We start from the raw sequence: 23,538 nt of genomic DNA on the forward strand, positions 1-23,538 counted from the left end.
GTATATGATCTTTGGGGCTGACAGTAAATGTTTAGAAGCAACTCCCAAAATCGTGTTAAATGAGGTGAACCTAAATAGAGTGAACACGTTTAAATATCTGGGACATTTTCTCACTGATGGCCTCAGAGATGATATGGATATTGAGAGGGAGCGCAGGGCTTTGGCGGTACGAGGAAATATGTTGGCCAGGAGATTTACCCGTTGTACTAAAATTGTTAAAATCACGCTCTTCAAAGCGTACTGTCAGAGCATGTACACGAGTCCTCTTTCGTCGTCCCCGTACAGGATGTAGAATTAATGGTGTTAGTATTAATAAGATCAGTTATGCTCCACAAATGAAATGTTGCGTTTTTGTGAGGCGTACGCTAAGGAGCATGGTCTTATATACATTCAGTCAGAAAAGTATCGGGAATGGATTATTTATTTATGGTTCCAAATTCAAATTTTTGTTTTTTTTGTTGTTGTTAGATTGGCACAACTGTTTTCCATTTTGGCGTGGAGTTTGAGTTGCATCTGTTGTTTACATTAAATACAGTGCTATTTTTAGTTATATCATATCTAGTGTGTATTGCTAATTTCATAATGGATAAAAACATCGAACAAAGAGTTTGTCTTAAATTTTGCATTGCCAATGGAATATCGTGTTCGGAGTCACTGAAAATGTTACAGAAGGCTTACGGTGAATCGACTTTATCAAAAACTCGTGCTTATGAGTGGTACAAAGCGTTCAAAAGCGGTCGAGATGTGATGGAAGATTTGCCTCGCTCTGGTAGGCCATCAACGTCCGCAACTGAAGTTAACATCGCAAAAGTGAAGGAAATAGTGACTGAAAATCCTCATTCAACTTTGAGAGAGATAGCCACCGAACTTTCTGTATCTCACGAGTCGATCCGTACCATTTTAACTAATAATTTGGGTATGAAACATGTTGCCGCTCGGCTAGTCCCAAAAGACCTGAATTTTTTTCAAAAACTCAATCGCATGAGAGTCGCTGAGGACATGCTAGAACGAGTCAATTCCGACCCAACATTCATGAAACGCATTGTTACTGGTGACGAGACGTGGGTTTACGAGTTTGACATGCAAACTAGTCAACAAGCTTCGGAGTGGCGCCTTCCAACTGAACCGAAACCAAAAAAACCACGCCAAAGTCGTTCAAAAGTCAAAGTCATGTTGACTGTTTTCTTTGACTATCGCGGTGTTGTGCACTCGGAATTCTTGCCGGAAGGTCAAACGGTAAATAAGGAATATTATTTGAGTGTTATGCGGCGTTTAAGAGAGCAAATCCGACGAAAAAGGCCAGATTTGTGGAAAGAAAATTCTTGGATTTTGCACCATGATAATGCACCTTCGCACAAGGCCATCATTGTGAACGAATTTTTAACCAAACACTCAACAAATACCATCGAGCAACCACCATATTCACCAGATATGGCTCCAGCCGACTTTTTTCTTTTTCCTAAACTCAAATTACCACTTCGTGGCACCCGTTTTCAATCGGTAGAAGACATAAAAGAGAATTCGCGGCGAGAACTGACCTCAATTCCGGAAACAGCGTTTAAAAAATGTTTTGATGATTGAATTATTCGTTGGCGTAAGTGTATCGTTTCTAAAGGAGCATATTTTGAAGGTGATAAAATAAATTTGGATGAATAACAAACAGTTTGTGTATTATTGATCTTTTCCTGCTACTTTCTTGACAGAGTAGTATAATGTTAAGAAAACGGAGTATATGATCTTTGGGGCTGACAGTAAATGTTTAGAAGCAACTCCCAAAATCGTGTTAAATGAGGTGAACCTAAATATGTAGAGTGAACAGGATTAAATATCTGGGCCATTTTCTCACTGATGGCCTCAGAGATGATATGGATATTGAGAGGGAGCGCAGGGCTTTGGCGGTACGAGGAAATATGTTGGCCAGGAGATTTACCCGTTGTACTAAAATTGTTAAAATCACGCTCTTCAAAGCGTACTGTCAGAGCATGTACACGAGTCCTCTTTGGCTACACTACAACAAGTCATCGCTAAACACCCTGCGAGTCCAATACAAGTATATTTTCAGAATGCTGTTGAATCTTCCTAAGCATTGTAGTGCCTCCGGTATGTTTGCCGAAAACCGGACTGATGGCTTCAATGCTATTATTCGGAAGAAAGCGACATCACTACTGAGAAGAGTGCGGGAAAGTGAAAACAAAGGGAAATCACGAGGATGATGAATGCAACGGAATGCTACCATTCATCGGTTTTGTCGTCCTCCTGATTTCTCTGGCAGCTATCAAATAATTTAAGTTAGATATTAAGTTAGTGTAAGTACTAACATAATTATTTTAAGTCTCTTGTACTAACATTTTTATGGATCATAGTTATCTGAAAATAAAGAAATAAAAATAATTTTAACCCGCGAGCACTCGCGCTATGAGCATTTTGTTCACAGAAACTTGAAACACGCGCCATTTGTCAAAATTATTCGTACGAGCATCGTTCTTTCGGTAGCTGAGTTTTAACCCTACTCCCGCCCCCGGATACAGTTCGCTTTTCGCCAGTGTGTGCAAGTCGCTCAGACGAGGAGGTTTATTGCGCCGTCACATCATGCGGCGTTTTGCTCATCGCGCGAGTGTCGACGTAAGTACTTTTCTTCTCATGACTTATTTTGTTTTCATCATATTGATAGATTTACTGCTACTTTTATGTAATATTATAGTTTTAAATTACCGTCATAGAACACTATATCTATACACTATATATATATATATATATATATATATACTATATTGTCTCCAAAAGCAGAAGCTTACCAGACTTAAGGGGTTACGGTATACAAAGATTACAGGACATGGAGAACTCTAATAAAGACCTTGAAAAAAAGCTAGCATCAGCGCATCAGGAAATAGATACTATAAATACTGAAAATACAAAACTCAAGAAAATTATGTCAAGTAAGGATCAGAAACTTTCACAACTACTGAATATCTGCGGATCAACAAAGAAACCAGCAAAGCAAAAATCTTGTAAACCAATATTATTGAACCATAGTTGTACTCATCTCGGTAAGTCGCCCAGAGATGGAGCTAGTAGCACCGACGACGGCAGGGAAAGTAATGAAGACTCCAAGGATGACAGTGGTAGACAGCAAAAAGAGCAAGTAGTGTTGAATGTTGATAAACAAAATTTTATTTATTTATTTATTTATTAACAATAACCAACCCTATCATTACAGTGTTACCCAATGCGATAGAGTAGCTAATTAAATTACAATTATATTAAGCAAAATATTTGTGTACTTATGAGGATAATTCATATAACATAGATCTTGTGAACTCAGTCAAAGTACAGTTGAACAAGTCTATGCTATTAGCGACCCCGTTCATAGCTTTTATTGCCCTTGTGATCGGCGCTTGTTTTAACAATTCCGTTTGTGCTTGCGGAGTTGCGAACAGAGGAGGTTGCCGTCGCCGCCACACGTACCGGTCTGGCACGTTCAAGGCCAGCCACTGTAGCACCACCTGGTTGCTGATCCGACCCCGAAGCAGTTCGAACAGATACGTCGCTAGGCTCATTTGTCGTCTAACCTCAAGTGAGTTGTACCCCACCATCCCGAGTACAAACAGCGTTGGGTACCTCAGTGGATAAAACGGATATACTCCATACATTTTCAGATACAGATATCTTATAAATTTATTTTGTATTCTTTCCAACATTAACACGTATTTTGTTTCATAAGGTGACCAAACACATGCATTGCTCTCGAGATGGCTTCGCACTATTGCATCGTATAAAGCGCGCACTGCTCCGAGGTTCGTGAATCCTTTGGATTGGCGTAATACGAACCCCAAGTTTCGGAACGCCTTTTTGCACGCTTGTACGATGTGTTCCCGGAAATTTAGATTATGCGTGAAGTGAACCCCCAAGTCTTTTGTTTCCTTCACTCTTTGCATCGGGACCTTATCGACACAGTATTGCCACATTATGGGTTGTCGTACTCGCGTGAATGACATAACTAAGCACTTTGAGACATTAAACTGTAGCCTATTTCTATGGCACCATTCTACTACCCTCTCTATGTCTTTCTGCAGTTTCTCACAGTCTGCTTGATTTCTTATTTCTAACACCAATTTCAGATCGTCTGCGAATAGAAGACATGTTGCTTCTTTTACGACGTCGGGTAGATCATTGATCATCAGATTGAACTCGAGGGGTCCTAGATTGCTTCCTTGATTTACCCCCGACCTTGTGAAATATGGTTCTGACTGCTGCCCTGCCCAGTCTACATATTGTCGTCTGTCTTTCAGATAGCTAGCAAAGAAACGTAAGGTCATTGGCGTAAATCCAGCGTCTGCTAGTTTCTCAATAAGGACGTCATTGTCCACCGTATCAAATGCCTTTTGAAAATCAAAGTACGCCACATCCACCTGTATCCCCGCATCCACCGCTGGAACCACCCGTGTCATCAGTTGCAGCAGATTACTTGTTGTGCTTCTTTTGGGACGAAATCCATGCTGTGCCTCTGAAAGCTGACTGCTAACTTGTATGCGGATGGAATGATCCACGGTGGACTCAAAGATCTTAGCTGGTGTACTCAGAATAGCCGCCGGCCTGTAATTACTAGCTTCCGTACCCCCTCGGCCCTTTGGAACTGGTACCACCCTTGTCAGTTTCCACCTGTCTGGAAAAGTTCCATATTTCAGGCACAGGTTATATATATGCCATAAGGGCGTCACAAGAACCTCCCTACAGTCTCTAAATATGAACGGGGGTATACCATCTGGTCCCACGGAGTGCTTAGGTTTAAGCTTTATCATGGCTCGTCTGACTTCCTCCTTTTGTAACTCATGCACCTGCACTCGTGCCGCCGTGGCCGATGAGAGTGCACTGGCCGCTTCCACATCCAACTTGGCCTGCTCTTGGCTATAGACAGAGCAGAAGTAATCAGCAAATTCTTTCACGCTTTCTCCTTCCGTAAGAACAATCTCGTCTTTTATTAACAATTGTTTATTATTATTTTTTCTTTTTGTTTTGACAAAATTCCAAAATGATTTCGGATCTTTAGTTAAATTTTGTTGCAAGCATTTCATGTGACTATTATGTGCCAATTCCACCTCTTCCTTTACCTTTTTTCTACATTGTGAGAATGCCGCATAGTCTCTCGGCGCCTTCGTCTTTTTGTACTGCTTATGCAGGCGATATTTTTTCTGGATCAGCAAAATAATGTCTTTCGTAAACCACTCCGGATATGTAAATTTAGATTTTGCTTTTCCCGTTATTTTAGCTGGCACGCACTCATTTATTGCGTTATATATATTGTTATAAAAATACTCTACTGTTTCCTCAGCGTTCTTTATAGTGTACAATTCGTTCCAATCTATATTAGAAATATACCCGTACAGGAGATGCATGTTTGCTTTTCGGAAATTCCATCTGTTCCTATTGATGTCAGGTTTTATTTGTTCCTCCTGTCTTGTTTCCACGTCTTTTTCGCCTGAAGATATGGCATCTTTCCATGTTATGGTGATCGCAAGTGGCGGATGATGTGGATCTTCTGGCTGCAACCCCTCCGTTTTAACAACGTTTATTACTCCACGGACCCCATTTCCATTTAGTACTAAATCTAATTGTCTATTATTACAATTTAGCTCAAAATTATTTTGACTGAATTCACAAAAAGATAACAAATACTCATAATAATTACGAGTTTCTACACTCGCAGAATGCAAGTTGAAGTCTCCCATAACAAGAACATTACTGTGGTACTTACTACAAATTTTCTCAATTACATTAAACATTATTATATATTCATTATTTTTAGTACTAGGCGGTATATATACAACAACACACACAAATAGTAGTCTGTTTCTCAAATGAACTGATGCTAATACCATTTCAAAAGAATGCATATCTATATTAATATTGTCTGGTGGTCGAATTTGCCGTAGTTCATACTTGGACGTTGCCACTATACACGCTCCCCCTTGTTTGCGACCATCTGTCCTGTCGCATCGCAGTATCTGGTACCCTGCTGGAACAAGCTCTGCGTCATGTATGGATCCATCACATCCTGACTCAGTTATGGCCATTAAATCCGCTCCTACCGAATATATGAAGGACTGGAACCTTGTAATTTTGGTTCGTAACCCTTTGACGTTCTGGTAGAATATTTCTATGCTCCATTTGGATGTGTTTCTTCGTTTCCTACATGTATCTCTCCCTTCATATTCACTCGCAGTTATTGAATCGTAACGATTATTTGGGCTTATCCGACTCTCCTCCACTCCTCCGAAAGCTCTGCCTCCATGGTTTTATACATATATCTGCCGCCCAGTTACTTGGGTCCATAATTGCAGAAGCCAATCTCGATGGGGTTCCTATTTTGAAAGAAGCGTACTTACCTCGCGATTTGAGTCCCTCAACCGTGCATATCTCTTCCTGCGTGATGGTTCTCAGATGTTCGAGCACTTGTTCGGGCTTTGTTCCCTGTTTAACATAAAACAAATGGAGGTATTTCCATCTCTCTGAAGCTTCCAGTACCGTCGCTCCTGGCTTTGCTGTACCACGTAACATTGTTGCCATTGATGTTCTTTGGCGTTTTCTCTTCACTTCCGTCCACTCACTCTCTTCTTTGGAATTTTCAACCCCTTCTGGTTTTGACTGTATCATGCCTGATAATGGTAGTTGTTTGATATTTTGTTGCATCTGTATTACGCTCGGTAGTGGTGTGGATTTTTTAGGGCCTATTTGAGATTCTTGTTTTGATAAACGTTTCGGTACATTTGTTTCAGGATGCGATGTATTTATTAACTTTGTTTGGGTATCTTGTTTCTTAGTGACGTTTTCGTCCCGAGATTCGCTGTCCTTAGCCCCCTCACTTCTGCTCATCAAAGTGTCAATTTTCTTTTCAACAACTTCCAGTTTTTTAGCTAACTGGTTATTGCATCTGCAGCCATTGCTGGCAATTTCAGATTTCTCTTAGGTGAATGCTAAATACTTCATATAATTTTTCGGTTATTCGAATTTCGTTCTCTTCTTGTAATTTTTTAATTTCCTGAATCATGGTGTTACGCATCTTATTCAGAGCTTTCTCCAGTACATCGCTTTGCAGAGTCGCCGGCGCTACCCGTGGCCCGCGTACTGTTACGTTATCCATTCCACAAATTGACACCTCTGGACAGTCGCTCGCGATACTCATATCCATGTCGTGCTCCGTATACTCTTGTCGCCGAACTGGTGTATTTGTATTGTCCCTTTTGGGCTTTTTACTGCAACATTCTACGCATATCCAAATTTTCTTATCCTCCATCGACAGGTTGGAGCAGGTGTTTTGATTGAAATTAGCACACAAGATGTCAAATGTTTGCTTACACCTATTACATTTCATATAATCACTGCCGTATTCTATTACTCCCCTACATCCCGCGCAGTTCGCCTTCGATGTCGACATACTGACACTCTTCTAGCAATGTGTCTTGGTATCGGGAACGATATTCGTGCGACACAGCTATCGCTCTTCGTTGTTGTATCGTGGTACGTGGTTGTGAGTCGCCTGTTGTCGCTTGCCCGCCGGCCGCTTTGATGACTCACCGTCAGTGGAGCTGTCGCGGGTTGTCGTAGGTCAGTAACACTCAACGGTTTTATAGATTTTTTGAAATGTTTGATTTTTTGCTTATTTCTTCACTATTTAAACACTCTTTGAGACACTTGTTTCACTATTTAGATGCTCAAGGTCTTATTTTTCAAAATGTTGTATTTTGGTATTTAAACAGCCGGTTTTATAGCACTTTACGAATAAAAATTTGCGCAGCAATTCACAATAGATGTTTCACCATTCGATCGTTCGGCCGATAATTAAAATACATGATCTCCGTTTTATAACAGCAGCAGAACTATCTCTTGATATCCTGGCTGTAAAAACAAATAATTTAAGTAATTCATTATTTATAGAAAATATAAGTGGAAGGAAATCACAGCCACACCGAGTAATGATTTTGTCGGATGAGAGAGGAAAAGGTATGCGAAATATATTACAAAGTCTTCTAGGGCCTAAGTAATTATTTTGTTACGTGTATCATGAAACCATATGCTGCAACTGATCAGATTATAGCGGGCAACATTGTAGGCTCTTCCGGGGAGACATCGCGTCACTCTCCGCGCCCCCCTCGTCCATACCACGCCGTTCCCAGCGCCCACGTCGAGGACTCGCTCGCCCCGCTATAAGATTTTATATTCTTGTTAAATGTTCTCTAATAACTACACCAAGAATGATTACATAATCAAATTAACAGGCGCTCATGATAAAAACTCTCTGAAATTACAATCTTATTTATACTGCAATTTACACCAACTTTTAAACACAAATATTTTGGTGGGTGAGGTTTCTCAAAATAATTATTTAAATGTGTTTTCTTTTAATAACATGATAAAAACAACGTGTAATAGCTTTGATAATGTATACTTATTTGACACATTTTGTAACTATGAGGGAAAGTTGTACTTTGATAAAGTAGGGGCATGTAGAATAATTTTGAGACAAATATTACAAATATATTATAGGAAAAAATCTTTTGATTATAAAAATAGTAGTAAGTATGTACCGGTACTTAAAGTCATTCAAAAGAAATCAGCAAAGTATAAACACGGATGTAAGATTCTCAACTACATCTCAGGATGTTTCCACACAAACTGATAAAATTTGAGCCAGTAATGATGATTTTTTTCGTGAATAATTTGGACAATGAAAGTGAATCTTGTATACGTTTAAATATCTTTCACCATTTATGTGGAATAAATAGCAAAAAGTATGAGTTAGAACTATACCTGGACTCACTTGATATGGAGATACATTACACTTGTGTCACCGAACATTTTCTTAAAATCAATACTGTCTCAGTATTTGCTATGGACGGCTACAATATGGCAACATATACTGTTATACCCAAGAAATCTAGAGGGGGTTCGCTCATATTAAAATTAGGAAATAAAAATTGCAAATAAATACCTATCTGTAAAAAATTATATAAATGTGAATATTTTGAATTATGTGGTGTGAGAGATATTGAAACCAATCTTAATATACTTTGTTAGTATAGAAATCCAATTGACAAAAACTTTAAAGATTTTATAAGTTGTTTGGAAAAATTATTGGACTACAGTTTTAATAGAAAATGCATAATTTGCGTAGACTTTAACGTCGATATTCTCATTAATGACCAACAGAAGCATTTTTAAACTTATTAAATAGTTATGGTATTAGAGTCCTTATAGACAAAGAATACACTTTTAAGCGCGGTTTATCATGTCTTGACAACTTTATAACAAACTTACCAGAGCAACATATTATTGGCATAGAAGTTGATCACAATAATTTAGCAGATGACCATGCTGCATTAATTTGTAAATTATCAATTGATAAAAATTCTGATTTTATAAGTAAAGGGCAGCATGTCATTATAGAGAGGAGATTATTTAATGACAGGAATAATAAATTATTTCGTGAGAAGCTTAAACAGTATCATTGGACACAAATGGGGATTAACGGGTTTTTAAAGAAAATTAAGGAGATTTACTGTACATGCTTCAAAAGAAAGAAACGACGCATACATACATACATATGGTCACGTCTATATCCCTTGCGGGGTAGACAGAGCCAACAGTCTTGCAAAGACTGAATGGCCACGTTCAGCCATTTGGCTTAATGATAGAATTGCGATTCAAATAGTGACAGGTTGCTAACCCATCGCCTAAAAAAAGAATCCCAAGTTTGTAAGCCTATCCCTTAGTCGCCTTTTACGACATCTATGGGAAAGAGATGGAGTGGTCCTATTCTTTTTTTTTTTATGGTGCCGGAAACCACACGGCACTCGAATGGTTCCGGAAACCACACGGCACAAGAAACGACGCATTTATTATAATAAAAGAAAAACAACATGGGTTACAAAAGGCATTAAGGTAGCTAGTAAAATGTTGCGTTTTCTGTGTAATTAAGTTAAATCAGAAACCAATGAAATAGTTAAATTATATAGGTCGTCTTACATTAGAATTTATAAAAGGGTATTAAAATGTGCCAAAAAGAATGCAGTAGATTTAGAAATAAGGGAGTCAAAAAACCTGTTAAAGTAGTTAATAAATATAGATTGAAATCGAGTAAAATAAATAAAAATGATTCAATTGTCTTAGAAGGGAACAATAAAATCATGATAAGAGACCAACAAGAGGTGGCAGATTTATTTTGTAACCAAATTCCCGGAACAACTGAAAATCGCACGGGTAATTCCGATCCATAAGAAGGGTTCTAAAAGAGATCCAAAAAACTTCAGACCAGTATCCGTGCTATCAGTATTTCCCAAAATGTTCGGTAGGCTTATAAAGGCGCGGTTATTGGAACACCTAAATACTAATAATATACTGGGTGATGAACAATATGGGTACAGAAGTACAAAAGATGCTATTGACGCACTGGTTAATAAAATAGGCGCAAAAATAAATGACAAACAGAGGGTTGCCAGCATTTTTCTAGATCTCAGTTCCACATTTGATTCAGTTGACCATGACATCTTAATACAGAAGCTGGAACACTATGAAATACGCGGAGACTTACTTTTATTATTATCTTACTTAGAAAACCGAAAACAATTTGTGGAGCTTAAAGAGGTGCGGGATGATAATTAAATACAATAAAATCTAAACTCCTAGCGGTTAGGAGAGGGGTTCTACAAGGATCTAAATTAGGGCCTATTCTCTTTTTTATATTTGTAAATGACGTAATCAAATTCATTTTAAGTAGACATTCTGATATAAAAATTGTTTTATTTGCTGATGATACTAACGTTGTCATATCAGATAACAATATCGCTGATTTGAACGATAAGGTTAATTTAATTTTAAGTGCTTTTAACATATGGTTTAGAAATAATAATTTAAAACTGAATGACGCTAAGACTAAGGTAATATTATTTAAATCTTGACATTAATCTTAATGGAAATATAGTAGCAGCTGTAAGCAGTACAACATTTTTGGGTGTACATATAGACGAATTTCTTAATTGGAAAAAAGAACTTGGAGCCCTAGAGGCTGCGATATCATCGGCATGTTATATAATTAGACGAGCAACGAGATAAAATTAGTCCACCTAAAGAAAGTTTTTTTTTTTTGTTTTTAACGGGACAAATTACACTGATTGAGTTAGCCTCGAAGTTAGTTCTTTGAAACTTGTGTTATGAGATATTAACTCAAAGATACTGTATTTTATAATAAATACTTATATAGATAAACATCCAAGACCCAGGCCAATCAGAAAAAGTTATTTTCTCATCATGCCCTGGCCGGGATTCGAACCTGGGACCTCCGATGTCATAGACAAGCGTATTACCGCTGCGCCACAGAGGCCGTAAAATTTTGCATTAGTAGAGTCTAAATTAAGATATAGTATTAAGTTATGGGGCAATAGCTACCAGTACAATCAAGATAGAGCTATTGTATTGCAAAAGCGGGCCATCCGAGCAATGGTAGGTATACCGCCATGCGAGTCCTGCGAGAAACATTTTAAAAGTTTAGGTATATTGACAGTTCCTAGTTTGTACCTTTTAGTCCTATTGGTAGAGTTAAAAAAGCGATTGCCTACTTTGGAGTCTGATGAGAAAACGGCTGCCCCATTTCAAAACCTAGTAAGTATTTTCGACAAAATTTTATAGGAGAGCAAAAAAACATGTTTTGTGTTAGCCGTTGTGAACTACTAAGTATCTTACCAGAAATTAATATGCAGGACAAAGAGAGGTATCATACCATTCTTCTTACTTCTTACCCTTCTCTTCATATAAATTACTTTTCCTCTTTTGAGCTTCTTTTGTCGGATTATCGTAGTCGTTTCGAACACATTATTATAATGGGGGATTTTAATACTTGTCTTATTAAAAATGATTCAAGATCAAGATCTCTTCTTTCTCTTCTTCATTCTTTAAATTTACACTGCCTTCCTCTTAGCGCTACACATTTTCCACATAATGGTCCGCCTTCTTTTCTTGATCTTATTATCACTTCTTCCCCGGATCTTGTGTCAGTTCATGGCCAATTTAATGCAGTGTGTTTTTCTGCTCATGACCTTCTTTATGCGTCTTTTAAGTTGCGTTCTCCTAAGCGTAGACACAAAGTTATTTTCCGTCGTGATTTCACGGCAATTAATGAACAGTTATTTTTAACTGATTTTAATAATGCGGACTGGAGCACTGTTTTAATGGCTCCAGACGTAGATTCAAAGGTCTCTAAATTCAACGAAATCTTATTATCACTTTTCGATAAACATGCTCCTCTTCATCCTGTTCGCATTAAACATAACCCTGCTCCTTGGCTCACACCCGAGATCAGGAAGTGCATGGCCAGAAGAGATAAAGCTAAACTAAAATTACGTCAGTGCCCATCTGCTGAGAACCATTCTGCTTATGTTTTTCTTCGTAATTTTTGCAATAAAAAATGTAGGGATGCTAAGCGCAAATATATTCATTCTAATGTGGAAAACTGTCCCCCTGGTAAATTGTGGAAGTTTTTGAAGGGTTTGGGTTTTGGAAAGCAAGGGCCTGAGGAGAGTTTTGATATGGACGTAAATGAATTAAATAGGCACTTTTGTTCTTCTTCTAAGAATTGTTCGTCATTTACGAAACAGGCAACGCTTGCTAGTCTGGCTGTTCAACCTTCTTGTGATTTCCCCTCTTTCTGTATAAATGTGATTACCATTGACGATGCAATAAAATTAATTAAGTCCATTAATTCAAGGGCAGTAGGTGATGACGCTATATCCCTTGATATGATTAAACCGATAGCGGAATTGATTGCCCCTTATATTGTAAACATCTTAAACTGTTCCATTTCGTCGGGCATCTTTCCCACTAATTGGAAACTCGCTCACATAATTCCTCTTCCTAAAAGAAATTCGCCTTCAAGTCCTTCTCATTTGCGTCCTATTTCAATTCTGTCTGTGCTGTCAAAAATCTTGGAATATCATGTCCATCAACAATTAAGTGCACACTTATCTCGCTATAATATTTTAAGTTCTTTTCAATCAGGTTTTAAATGTGGCCATAGTACTACGACAGCTCTTGTAAAAATTACGGATGACATCCGTTTTAATATTGATAATAAAAAGCTTACCGTACTTGTTCTTCTTGATTTCACAAGTGCTTTTAATACTGTCGATTTCGATATTTTGGTTGAAATTTTACGTACTTTAAATTTTTCCTCAAATGCCCTCTGTTGGTTTTCATCTTACCTTACTGGTCGTAAACAACGTATAAAATTGAATGATTGCTTCTCAGATTGGTGTGATCTAGTAGCTGGTGTTCCGCAGGGTGGCATTCTTTCTCCGGTTCTGTTCTCAATATTCGTTGATGGTATTACTGCATCTCTTTCCTCTAATTTTCATCTTTATGCCGATGACTTACAGATCTATGCGTCTGCTAGTTTGGATGATATTAATGATGCTTTTAGTACCATTAATTCGGATTTGGAGAGGATTGCAGATTGGTCAAGCCGTTTTGGTCTTTTAGTTAATGCTGCCAAGTCACAGGCCATTGTTATTGGTAGTCCGCATTATATTTCGAAATTGGAAAATGTGATGGTTCCTAGCCTAGTTCTGAATAACAATATTATTCCTTTATCTCCCAAAGTGACTAATCTGGGTATCATCATTGACCAGACTCTCTCGTGGATTCCCTATATTAATGAAATCAGCCGTAAGATGTATGTGTCGTTACACTCACTTCGCCGAATGCAAAAATTTTTACCCGTCGTCACTAAAGTTGTGCTTGTTCAGTCGCTTCTCTTTCCTCTTCTAGATTATTCCGATGTTGCTTGTTTGAACATTACTGAGGAATTGCTTGACAAGTTAGAGCGTTTACAAAACCAGGGCATTCGCTTTGTTTTCGGTCTTCGTAAGTTCGATCATGTTTCAGAGTTTCGTCGCCAATTGAATTGGCTCCCAATTCGCCTTAGACGTAATGTTCACACACTATCTCTCTTGTTTAATGTCCTTTTTAATCCTTCTTTCCCCCACTATCTTCATGATAATTTCTCATTCCGTGAGACGGATAGTCGTTTGCGGTCTCATAACGATCCCAAATTACTTATTCCTCCTTATTCCTCTCGAACTTATGGTTTATCTTTTAGTGTACGTTCTGCTCAGCTTTGGAATGATCTTCCCCAAGATACGAGATCTGCCCCTAACCTAAGTTCTTTTAAAACACTAATCAAAAGACTGTATTCTGATGCATCTAACATTTGAGTGTACTTATATTTATGTATGTTTATATATATTTTATTTATGTATGTTTATCATTAATTAGTTTGTAATTTATTGATTATTGTAACGCATCCTCAATGCTTTTAACTGCGCTGCCTCTTTGACTTTGATTTTCCTTTTTATTTTGGTTGACTGGAAGAAATCCCGATTGGGATAAGTCCGCCATTGTACATATTCTTTTATATTCAATGACTGTTCTGATTTTGTTATATTTATTTTTATGTGCAATAAAGAGTTTACAAACAAACAAACAAACAAACCATTCATTGTATAAGCGTTTTTCTTTTTAAAGTTTTATATTACATGTTTTATAAAAAAAAACATCTTGAGACAAAAACAAGAATTACATTCTAGACCATAAAAACTATATCAAAACCTAGTAACAGCCCAGGTTTTAGATGGTAAGGTTTTAGTGATAACCCGAATTTTGGGGTACATGTCTTTCGATTCGTGTCTTCCAGCATGAGACTCGATTTCGTGACAGATGGCATGAAGGTAGTTGTTGTGGTCTCGTCTACATGCTGCTTGGACTTCAGCAGACAGTTTGTTAATAGTCCTCATGTCTGCTCCCTGAGCTTTCTTCCGACGTCTCTCTTCAACAAGAGCAAGAGTACCTTCGGTCATCCAGTGTTGCCGCTTGTGGGCCTTTGATTGCGTTTTAGACTCTGTTGCTGCCTGCTGGATATGCTGTTTGGCGTTTTCCCACATGACGTTTGGGTTTGGCGTACCGTGTTTTGTTTCTAGCCATTCCGTCCACTTATTCTCGATGGTGAAAGTGAATTTCTCTATATCTGTGACTTCAATCCTTTTTTGTTTACAAGGAGTTCTGGCAGATTTGAGTTTTAATCGCATTTTCATGATCAAAAGTTCATGATCCGAGCCGCAGCAGGCACCGGGCATTGAGGACGGATGTGCGCCAACGCGATTGGATAAGGATGTAGTCTATCTGATTGCGATGTCCAGTAGGCGATGTCCAAGTATACAATCTACGAGGATGGTGCTGGAATAGATTGTTGGCCACTACCAGGTTATTTTCATCTGCGAACTGCTTAAATCTCTCATCTCTCTCATTTCTCATACCAAGTCCAAAATTCCCTACTGAGTCACTGTGTTGTCGGGCGTTAGCACCAATTTTTGCATTAAAATCACCCAAAATAATAAGTAGCTCTCTGTTGGGTATTTTTTCAATGGTAATCTGCAACTGAGTATAGAACCTCTCAATATCTTGCTCTGTAGATCGGCTAGTAGGGGCATATATTTGGACGATGTTCAAGTTGACAGGTAGAGCTTTGAGTTTCATAGAGATTATGCGATCGCTTACCGGTTCGTATCCAAGTACGCAAGCAAAACAAGGCTTTAGCTCCATTAGCTGCATATTTGGCTCCAACAGCTGCCCGACGCTTCGTAGGACCTGCAGGCAAGGCTCTTTTGGCCATCAACAAAGGTCTTCAAAGGTTTTCTCCATTAGCAGATCCCCTGATCCAAGGTAATGCGTTGGGTGGTTCCGGCTGGTGTATCTTTGTATACAACATTGGAGCTGATACCGAGGAGAGTGTGCTGTGGCAGCTTTTTGGCCCTTTTGGTGCCGTCCAAAGTGTTATTATAAGAGATTAAGAATTAAAAATAATATGGCGCCTGCCGGCAGCGGGGGAGAGAAGAGGTCGGGTCGAAAGTAGCGAACAGAGAATAGATATTTTAGAAACAAAAATATTGACGAAGTTCATTCTAAGTAAAAAGCCTCTTTATTATTCTAGTAACACAAGTCTTTTATGTCTTACTAATTAATTATTAATAATTCTTGTCCCTATTGGCCATTTCAGAACCTAGTATGTATATTTAACCATTTCAATAAACTAGTAAGTCTGTCCACTTACTAAGTTTTTGGAATGGTTTTGCGACTTACTATGTTTTGAAGTGGTTAATCGCATAAAGTTGATGCTCTTACTAGGTTTGAGACACCTTGAAACTTTTTATTGAAGCGTGCTATCGATACAGGTGTTTTTGCAATATATTGAGCCTTACTAGGTTATCGCATTAGGCTAAAAAACGAAATTTACCTTTTTTGAAGACTTACTAGGTTTTGAAATGGGGCAGCCGAAAAGACAAGCACGTGAGAGAACTCGCAGAAGAACTCTAGAGCAAAACATAGTGCCTCATTTATGTGTAGCAAAACACCGTGCCCAATATCAAGCTCGTAAAGCTTTTAACAATTTGCCTAATGAAATAAAGGATATAAGAAGTCTTGGACTATTTAAGATAAAAATGACATTATATTTACTACTAGCGACCCGCCCCGGCTTCGCACGGATGCACAGCCGATACTAAATATATCTATTAGAACTAACTAAAGGACCGCCCGCAAAGCGGCTAAGTCTTGCTCACTTCGCAACGGGCCGTGCAGCAGAAATCGTACTATTTTAATTTCACCACAACTTCAAAACCAAACGTCCAATCTTAATCATTCAAAGACCAAATATTATCTACATAAACTGTACTTATTGATGAAATTATTAATTTTGATAAGGATTAATAGTATGAGTAAAAAAAACGCGTTTAAATGTAGACCAAAAAACAATCAAGATATTTAAATAAAAATGTGGTTGTTGTGCCTCACTCGACATATGTAGATAGGTATAGTGTGTCGCGGACTTTGTTGTAGATATTAATAAGATCTACAATTAATTAAAACATTTTATGGTTCTATCTTTTGTAATTTAGGCAGCGTACGCAAAATAAGTAACTTTTTGGTTGATTTTTTTCAGATTGTGTCCGAAAAATCCAAATATATTACGGAACCCTATTTTTTTCCAAAATAAAATATAGTCTATGTTACTCGTGAATAATGTAGCTTTCGAATGGTGAAAGAATTTTTAAAATCGGTCCAGTAGTTTTTGAGCCTATTCATTACAACCAAACAAACAAAGTTTTCCTCTTTATAATATTAGTGTAGACAAAAAAAAATTTATTCAGTGCATGGCTATTTTAAATGAAATTCGCGGTTATGCATTTTATATTAAATTAATTGGTTTTATTTTTTTATTTTTATTTTTTCTTTTGACGTTCTTAAATTTAAATTGTAAGTATATTTTGTATCACCCGTGTTTAGTTATAAGTAAGTACTTCAATTCAAACACAATGTAAAAATTGTAAGTGAATAAATAAATACACTATTATGTATTTTTATTATAGATGGATCGAAGAGATCAAAGAATTTTGGCGTGGTTAATGGAAGAAGATTTAGAGGAAGACATTGAGGACCCGTCTTTTAGGGCCGATGATATTGAAAGCGATCGAGGCAGTGAACACAGTCATAATTTCACTGACACCGAACAATCTTCATCCGAATTAGAAGGTGAGGTTTCTTCAATTTTATTGGAGAATCAGCTGTGTTACGCAGGCAAAGATGGGTGTACAAAGTGGAGCTATAGTCCGACTCGTTCTAATGTAAGGACAAGAGCTCACAAAATTGTCGAAAAACAACCTGGGGTAAAACCAGTGGCTAAAATTATTAACACTATACTGGAATGTTTTAACCTATTTGTGAGTGAGGAAATGCTGAATGATATAGTTGGCTTTACAAATACACACATTAGGAAAATTAAGGATCAATTTTCATCAAACAAAGACCAAAACCTAGTAGTATTTTTGGTTTTCACGAGGGCAAGGTTTTGGTATCTTACGTTCCAAACAAAAAGAATAAAAAAATGTTCTTATGATAAGTAAACTTCACAACGATGACCGAATCGATTCAAGTACTGGCGTTACAGCAAAACCCGATATTATCACTTACTATAATCAAACAAAAGGAGGTGTTGATGTTGAAGATCGACTAAAAGAATAATATTCTGTTGCAAGAGTAGCATGTAGATGGCCACTGAGATTATTTTTCACGATCCTCAACATAGCCGGAATCAACAGTCAAATCGTTTACAAGGAAAACACGAATATAATCATAACTCAAAATTCAAATTCAAAATTTTTATTCATTACTATAGGATACTATATATCGCTTAATAATTGTCAAAACGTATGGTTTTACAACATTGGTTGACGTCAAATAAATTACTTAAAAACTAAGTTTACTGCCGCTTCCAAGGCGTCAGTGCAGAAGAAGCGGTAACAAACTGCACTGCAGCATTTTCTTCAACAACGTCAACTTCACAATATTAATTAAACTTAGAATAGAATGTGGACGAGAGAATACATTGTTCAGATTAATATATTTATGAGATTTAATGTTGAAAAAAGAAATATATATATATATACAACGTGTAACGGAAAGGGGGTTATCATATCGAGTACACCAAACGAGTCACCGGTAACAAACAGCCTGGTGCCACGCAAAACCCTAAAAGTAAATTTTTTATTTTGAAATTTTTATTTTTTGCAGCCGATTTTATTTTATGTTATTTTATTAAAACTTGCACAACACTACAGCAGTAAACAGCTGTGAGGTCAATAGCATCTTAACGATCACACGCATTGGCCCGCTGGCCTAATGTCGACGCCACCCGTCTTTACTCCTGGTACTTTTAAATAGTATTTTAGAGCCAGGGTTCCGGATATCTTTCTTTTTTGTTTTTCTTAACTAAGTGTTCCTGCTTTTTTCTTTACTTTTTACTATTTAGCTGACGAGTCCCACCTGCGAAACTTGATTTTTTACTTTATCTCATTAAAATTACAACTTTACACTGAAGGCTGAATATCAGTGTTTCATATGACTCTTCAATCTCATGGCAAAAAAGAAAACTGACTAACAGTTTCTCATCAATTATTTTAGCAGATTAATTGTAGCAACTAAAATACCGGACTGGCGTTTTTACAGTAATAAAGTAAAAGTAAAACAACGAACTAAGCGTACTGAATAATATCAATGTAGTATTTACCAGAACGTGTTTGTAACATTATGAAAAACTTAAATATGAAAGAAATAATTTTTAAAGAAATAATCAAACTATTATTGAATCACAAATTCCGAGCAAACTATTGTTGTTGGTTTTAAATAAAATTTTCCAAATGAACCCTGAAATCGGTGTGACTTTTCTTTGCAAGGAGCAAAGAGCAAGGTCGATTAATAATGTATTAAAATGGGTTCCCGATATTTTAAGAAATTTTCTATTACGAACGAAATTCTTTTTCATATTTTAAGAAGCCGATAAACGAATATCGTCATAAATTAATAAAACTATTACTAATGATCTAGTACTTAACCCTTCATTGCATGATTTTTCCAATTTTTTTGAAATAAATCAGGTTGATGTAATTAATGCTCTAGATTAAAGGAAAAATATTTAAAAAAATCCTAGTATAAATAAGAATTTGAATTATTTAAAAAACTGTGATGAAAATTTACATCATTATGCATTGTTACATATATAGCTGAGTACTAAATAAGTCAAAAGATGTTGTTTACTTATTCTCCTTTATTCTAAATGATAATTTAAAAAACAATTATTATTTTTATTCAAGCACAAATTAACTCCACATTGATTACTCGAAATTGTGGAATAGCCTTTACATTTAAGAAATTTACACCGAAGTGACCTTTCTTTTTTTTATTGTAATTCTTCTTCTAGTAGACTGGTACTAGGGTTTTGTTGTACGCAATAGTCATTTATAAAGTTGCCAGCAACAACAAATTTAAAGTTTACTGTTTTTGAGTACCTTTTTTTCTTCTCTAAATGTTATGATTGAAATTTCCATCATCATGCAAAGAAGGGTTAAATGACGTTTACATAGGTTGTTAAAAGTCCGGGAAGAAAGAAATGTTCGTGAAGGGAAACATGTTTTCTTTTAAGTCTCTGATCCTTGCGGACGTCAGACGGCAGTCTCTCTGCGTCATCTGCATCAACAACACTGCTCTTTTATCATGGGTAAAAACATCTCCGAATAAAATAAAGGAATTTATCAATTAGCTACCAGGATTTCATGGATACGCAAGAGGTTTAATTTATCTACTTAAAAATAAATCAAAACGGGCCCCTAATTTACCAAAACGAGAAGGCAAGACTAGAAAGAGTACTTGTCTCTCGTTCTTAAATTCGACTAATTCAAGGTCAATATTCAAATTTGAGGGTGTGTGTGTGCGCAGTCAATGAGTTCACTGTTCTAGTACACTAAGCGCCGCCCAATGGCGCTACGCCGCGAGACATGTGATGTACACGTATCCTTTCTTCCGCTTGATGGCGCATTTACATTAGTCGGTTAGACCGTATTCGGCTGCAGGCCGTATTCGGTCACCGACTAATATAAACAGGTATTCGTTTGGCCGTATTCGGTTTGGCCGTATTCGGTCGAGCCCGTTGTCGGTGTCGAGTGCGCCGTGCCCCGCCCGTCGCCCGCCGCCCGCCGCCCGCAGCTCAGTTCGAAGAGCGTGAGCCAGTCCGCCGCACGCGCACGATTGTGCATATTAAAATGGCCTCTCGAAAATTAAGTGACTCGGAAATGACGCACTTGGTAGAACTGTATCGGGAAAACGAAGTTCTATGGAAAGTTACACATAAGTCGTACAGAAGTCGAGATGCAAGAGATAACGCCTATGCAAGAATCAGAGACTCGTTGAATACGCCATCACTTTCATTGCAAGACATAAGCAAGAAAATAAAAAATTTACGGTCTACCTACATAAAAGAAAGAAAAAAAATTGACGCTAGCTTCCGATCCGGTGCCAGTACACAATCTGTTTATAAACCAAAGATGCCGTGGTTTGAAATAGCTGATGGATTTTTGAGGACATATACATGTAAAAGACATACAAATACAAATATGGTAAGCAAGTTTATTCACTTAAATTAACACAGTAATTACATATTATTTATTTATTTATTTATTGAAGACAATTTGTTTGCCAAGAAACAGCGCCAGTATCACTGTTAAAAAAATCACGTAAAGCATTTCGTTTTTGTCTTGCTTCACTACAGTCCATATTGTTTTCTTCAACAAATGATAGAAAATTAGATCTCCAGGTATTTGAATATGCAAAGTGTGCATGTGCAGGGGATGTTTTACGCAGCCAATTATGAAGACAGCAGCATGTTTTCACGACTTTCTCCGTATTTCCAATATGTAAATTGATATGTTTTCCAAATATTTGAAATCGCGAAGCCAATATGCCAAAGGCGTTTTCGACAATCCCCCGAGCCCTCGATAGTCGATAGTTGTATATTTTTTCAGCAACAGTAAGATCATGACCCGGGTAAGGTTTCATTAAGTAATTTTTGAGTGGGAATGCAGCATCAGCTACGAACACGTATCTTTCAGGAATATTAAGAGCATTGTTATCAATTGCCGTTTTCAAGGGAGAATGATCAAAAACACCGCCGTCTGAATCTCTGCCTTTTGCACCAATGTCAATATACGTAAAACAATAATCGTGATCTACACAAGCTAATAATATTATACTGTAATTTTTTTTATAATTAAAGAAATCTGACCCAGTGTTTGGTGGCGCCTTAATCACAATATGTTTACCATCAAGTGTTCCAATACAAATTGGGAAATTCCATTTCAATTCGAAACCTTTAGCGATTTTAAGCCAATCTTCTTCTGTTTTCGGGATCTGAAATGAAAAAAATATAAATTACCTATTTTGACTTACCTATTTAACAACCATGATGATCCAGTACCTAATTTAAATGTTTTATATTTCAGGATGAAAATTTTGATTGTGCTTCAACAATCAGCGATACAGGCAGTGATGTCACGCAAACTCCCACATTAACGGAAGATACCTTTTTAAGTACATCGCAACATACAACTGATTTTTCTGATGATTCTCGAAACTTACCTCAAAAACCTAAACGCAAAAGAAACCATGTGGTGGGAAATAAAGGTAACGAGAACTCTGAAGACGTGATTGCTGTGGCATTGGAGAAATTGGACAACTTAAGAAAAGAAGTTGGAACTATGAAGGAAGATGAATATGATATATTTGGCAAATACATTGCGTCTTTGTTGCGACAAATGCCGAAAAAACACTTTATTTCAGCAAAATCAATAATCCAACAAACTATTACAGAAATTGAGTTGAGGATTTTATCTGAGGAATGTACAACATCACATACTACAAGTAATTATCCAGTACATGAATATTTCACACCCAATTATACTACGAGTACTACTATGAGTACTAGTAGCCAAAGTAACATAGCAGTTGAAAACATAGAGCTAAATACAAGCAACGATTCTATCTCAAATGTGATTGGTGTTCTTTCGAACCTAGAAGAATCTCAAAATGCATGATCAATTAGCTTTAAGATCATTTCTGGAAACGATCCAACATTCATAATACCTATGTTTCGTAATTTTGAAATTATATTGATTGTAAAAATTTTATTGTTTTACTTACATTACCTACATTAAACTAATTACTACATAAACCACTTACCTCGATAAATGACTTTAACGTCTCAGAAATGGCATCGCATACTTCTGGAATAAATAAACTTATAGCACTGTCAGAAACTCTAAAAAAGAACTCAAGACTTTTGTAAGAATCGCCTGTTGCTAAAAAACGTAAAGTTATTTGTAGTTTTATTTTAGCGTTTAAACACTCTCTGAATGTACTGTTTTGTTTTTCTATAATCGGAGATATTTCATTCAGTAACCATTCGAATTGGTTTTTATCTATTCTAAAAAATAATAAAAAATCATCGTCAGTTTTGAATTCATTACACAACAACACTGACGCTCCTAACAAAGACCGTTGACTTAATAGAGGTGTTATCCACACTCTCTTTCTCTTTGTACTCCTATTTTTCAATTTTTTCCTCAAAACTTCTTGTATTACATCGCACACAGTTAAAAATCCTTCTAACACAAGACTGTTCATGACGATGCTTGCAACCCGACTGTTCAATATACAATCGCCGCATCAATCAAGTCGCCGAATTCGGTTAACCGACCAATGTAAACAACTCAATTTAGTTAAGCGTTTCAGTTAAACCGAATGCGGCCGCCGCCTTCGGTGACCGACCTGTGACCGACCTAATGTAAATGCGCCTTTAGGGTAAGTTAGGGTAAAATGATGATCCCACTTGATTATTTACGTTTGTGATTAGTAAACTTTTACTTTGTTTAATTTTATCGCTGCATTCATAAAAAAGTTGTCAACATTTAGTCAACCTAGGAAACACGTTTTGTACATGCCACTTTTTCCTATTGGTAAGAGTGGTAGTAAGTATGGTAAAATTTTGAAATCAAATAATACTGTTTTTAACCCGTTTATTATGGTAAAATTAATAAGATATTGAATGAAAGGGAC

The 23,538-nt window shown here is 36.9% G+C and overlaps 3 protein-coding genes across 3 annotated transcripts; 2 read left to right on the plus strand and 1 right to left on the minus strand.

The window, feature by feature from the left end:
• The first annotated feature begins 424 nt into the window (after positions 1–424).
• Positions 425–1,688, plus strand: LOC132904030 (protein GVQW3-like). Its single transcript, XM_060953957.1, has 2 exons — positions 425–1,228; positions 1,613–1,688. The coding sequence occupies exons 1-2, from the start codon at positions 583–585 to the stop codon at positions 1,654–1,656; spliced, it is 690 nt and encodes a 229-aa protein (XP_060809940.1). The 5' UTR covers positions 425–582; the 3' UTR covers positions 1,657–1,688.
• A 19,002-nt stretch (positions 1,689–20,690) lies between these two features.
• On the plus strand, positions 20,691–22,667 carry LOC132904257 (uncharacterized). The gene is made up of 2 exons (XM_060954184.1): positions 20,691–21,044; positions 21,927–22,667. Exons 1-2 carry the CDS (start codon positions 20,691–20,693, stop codon positions 22,515–22,517), a joined length of 945 nt encoding a protein of 314 aa, XP_060810167.1. The 3' UTR covers positions 22,518–22,667.
• LOC132904256 (uncharacterized) lies at positions 20,996–23,106 on the minus strand. Its single transcript, XM_060954183.1, has 2 exons — positions 22,663–23,106; positions 20,996–21,834 (listed from the first exon to the last, which is right to left on the minus strand). Exons 1-2 carry the CDS (start codon positions 23,104–23,106, stop codon positions 21,103–21,105), a joined length of 1,176 nt encoding a protein of 391 aa, XP_060810166.1. The 3' UTR covers positions 20,996–21,102.
• Between the last annotated feature and the right edge of the window lie 432 nt (positions 23,107–23,538).

The sequence above is a fragment of the Amyelois transitella genome, chromosome W (assembly GCF_032362555.1).
Source record: "Amyelois transitella isolate CPQ chromosome W, ilAmyTran1.1, whole genome shotgun sequence".
Lineage (NCBI taxonomy): Eukaryota > Metazoa > Arthropoda > Insecta > Lepidoptera > Pyralidae > Amyelois > Amyelois transitella.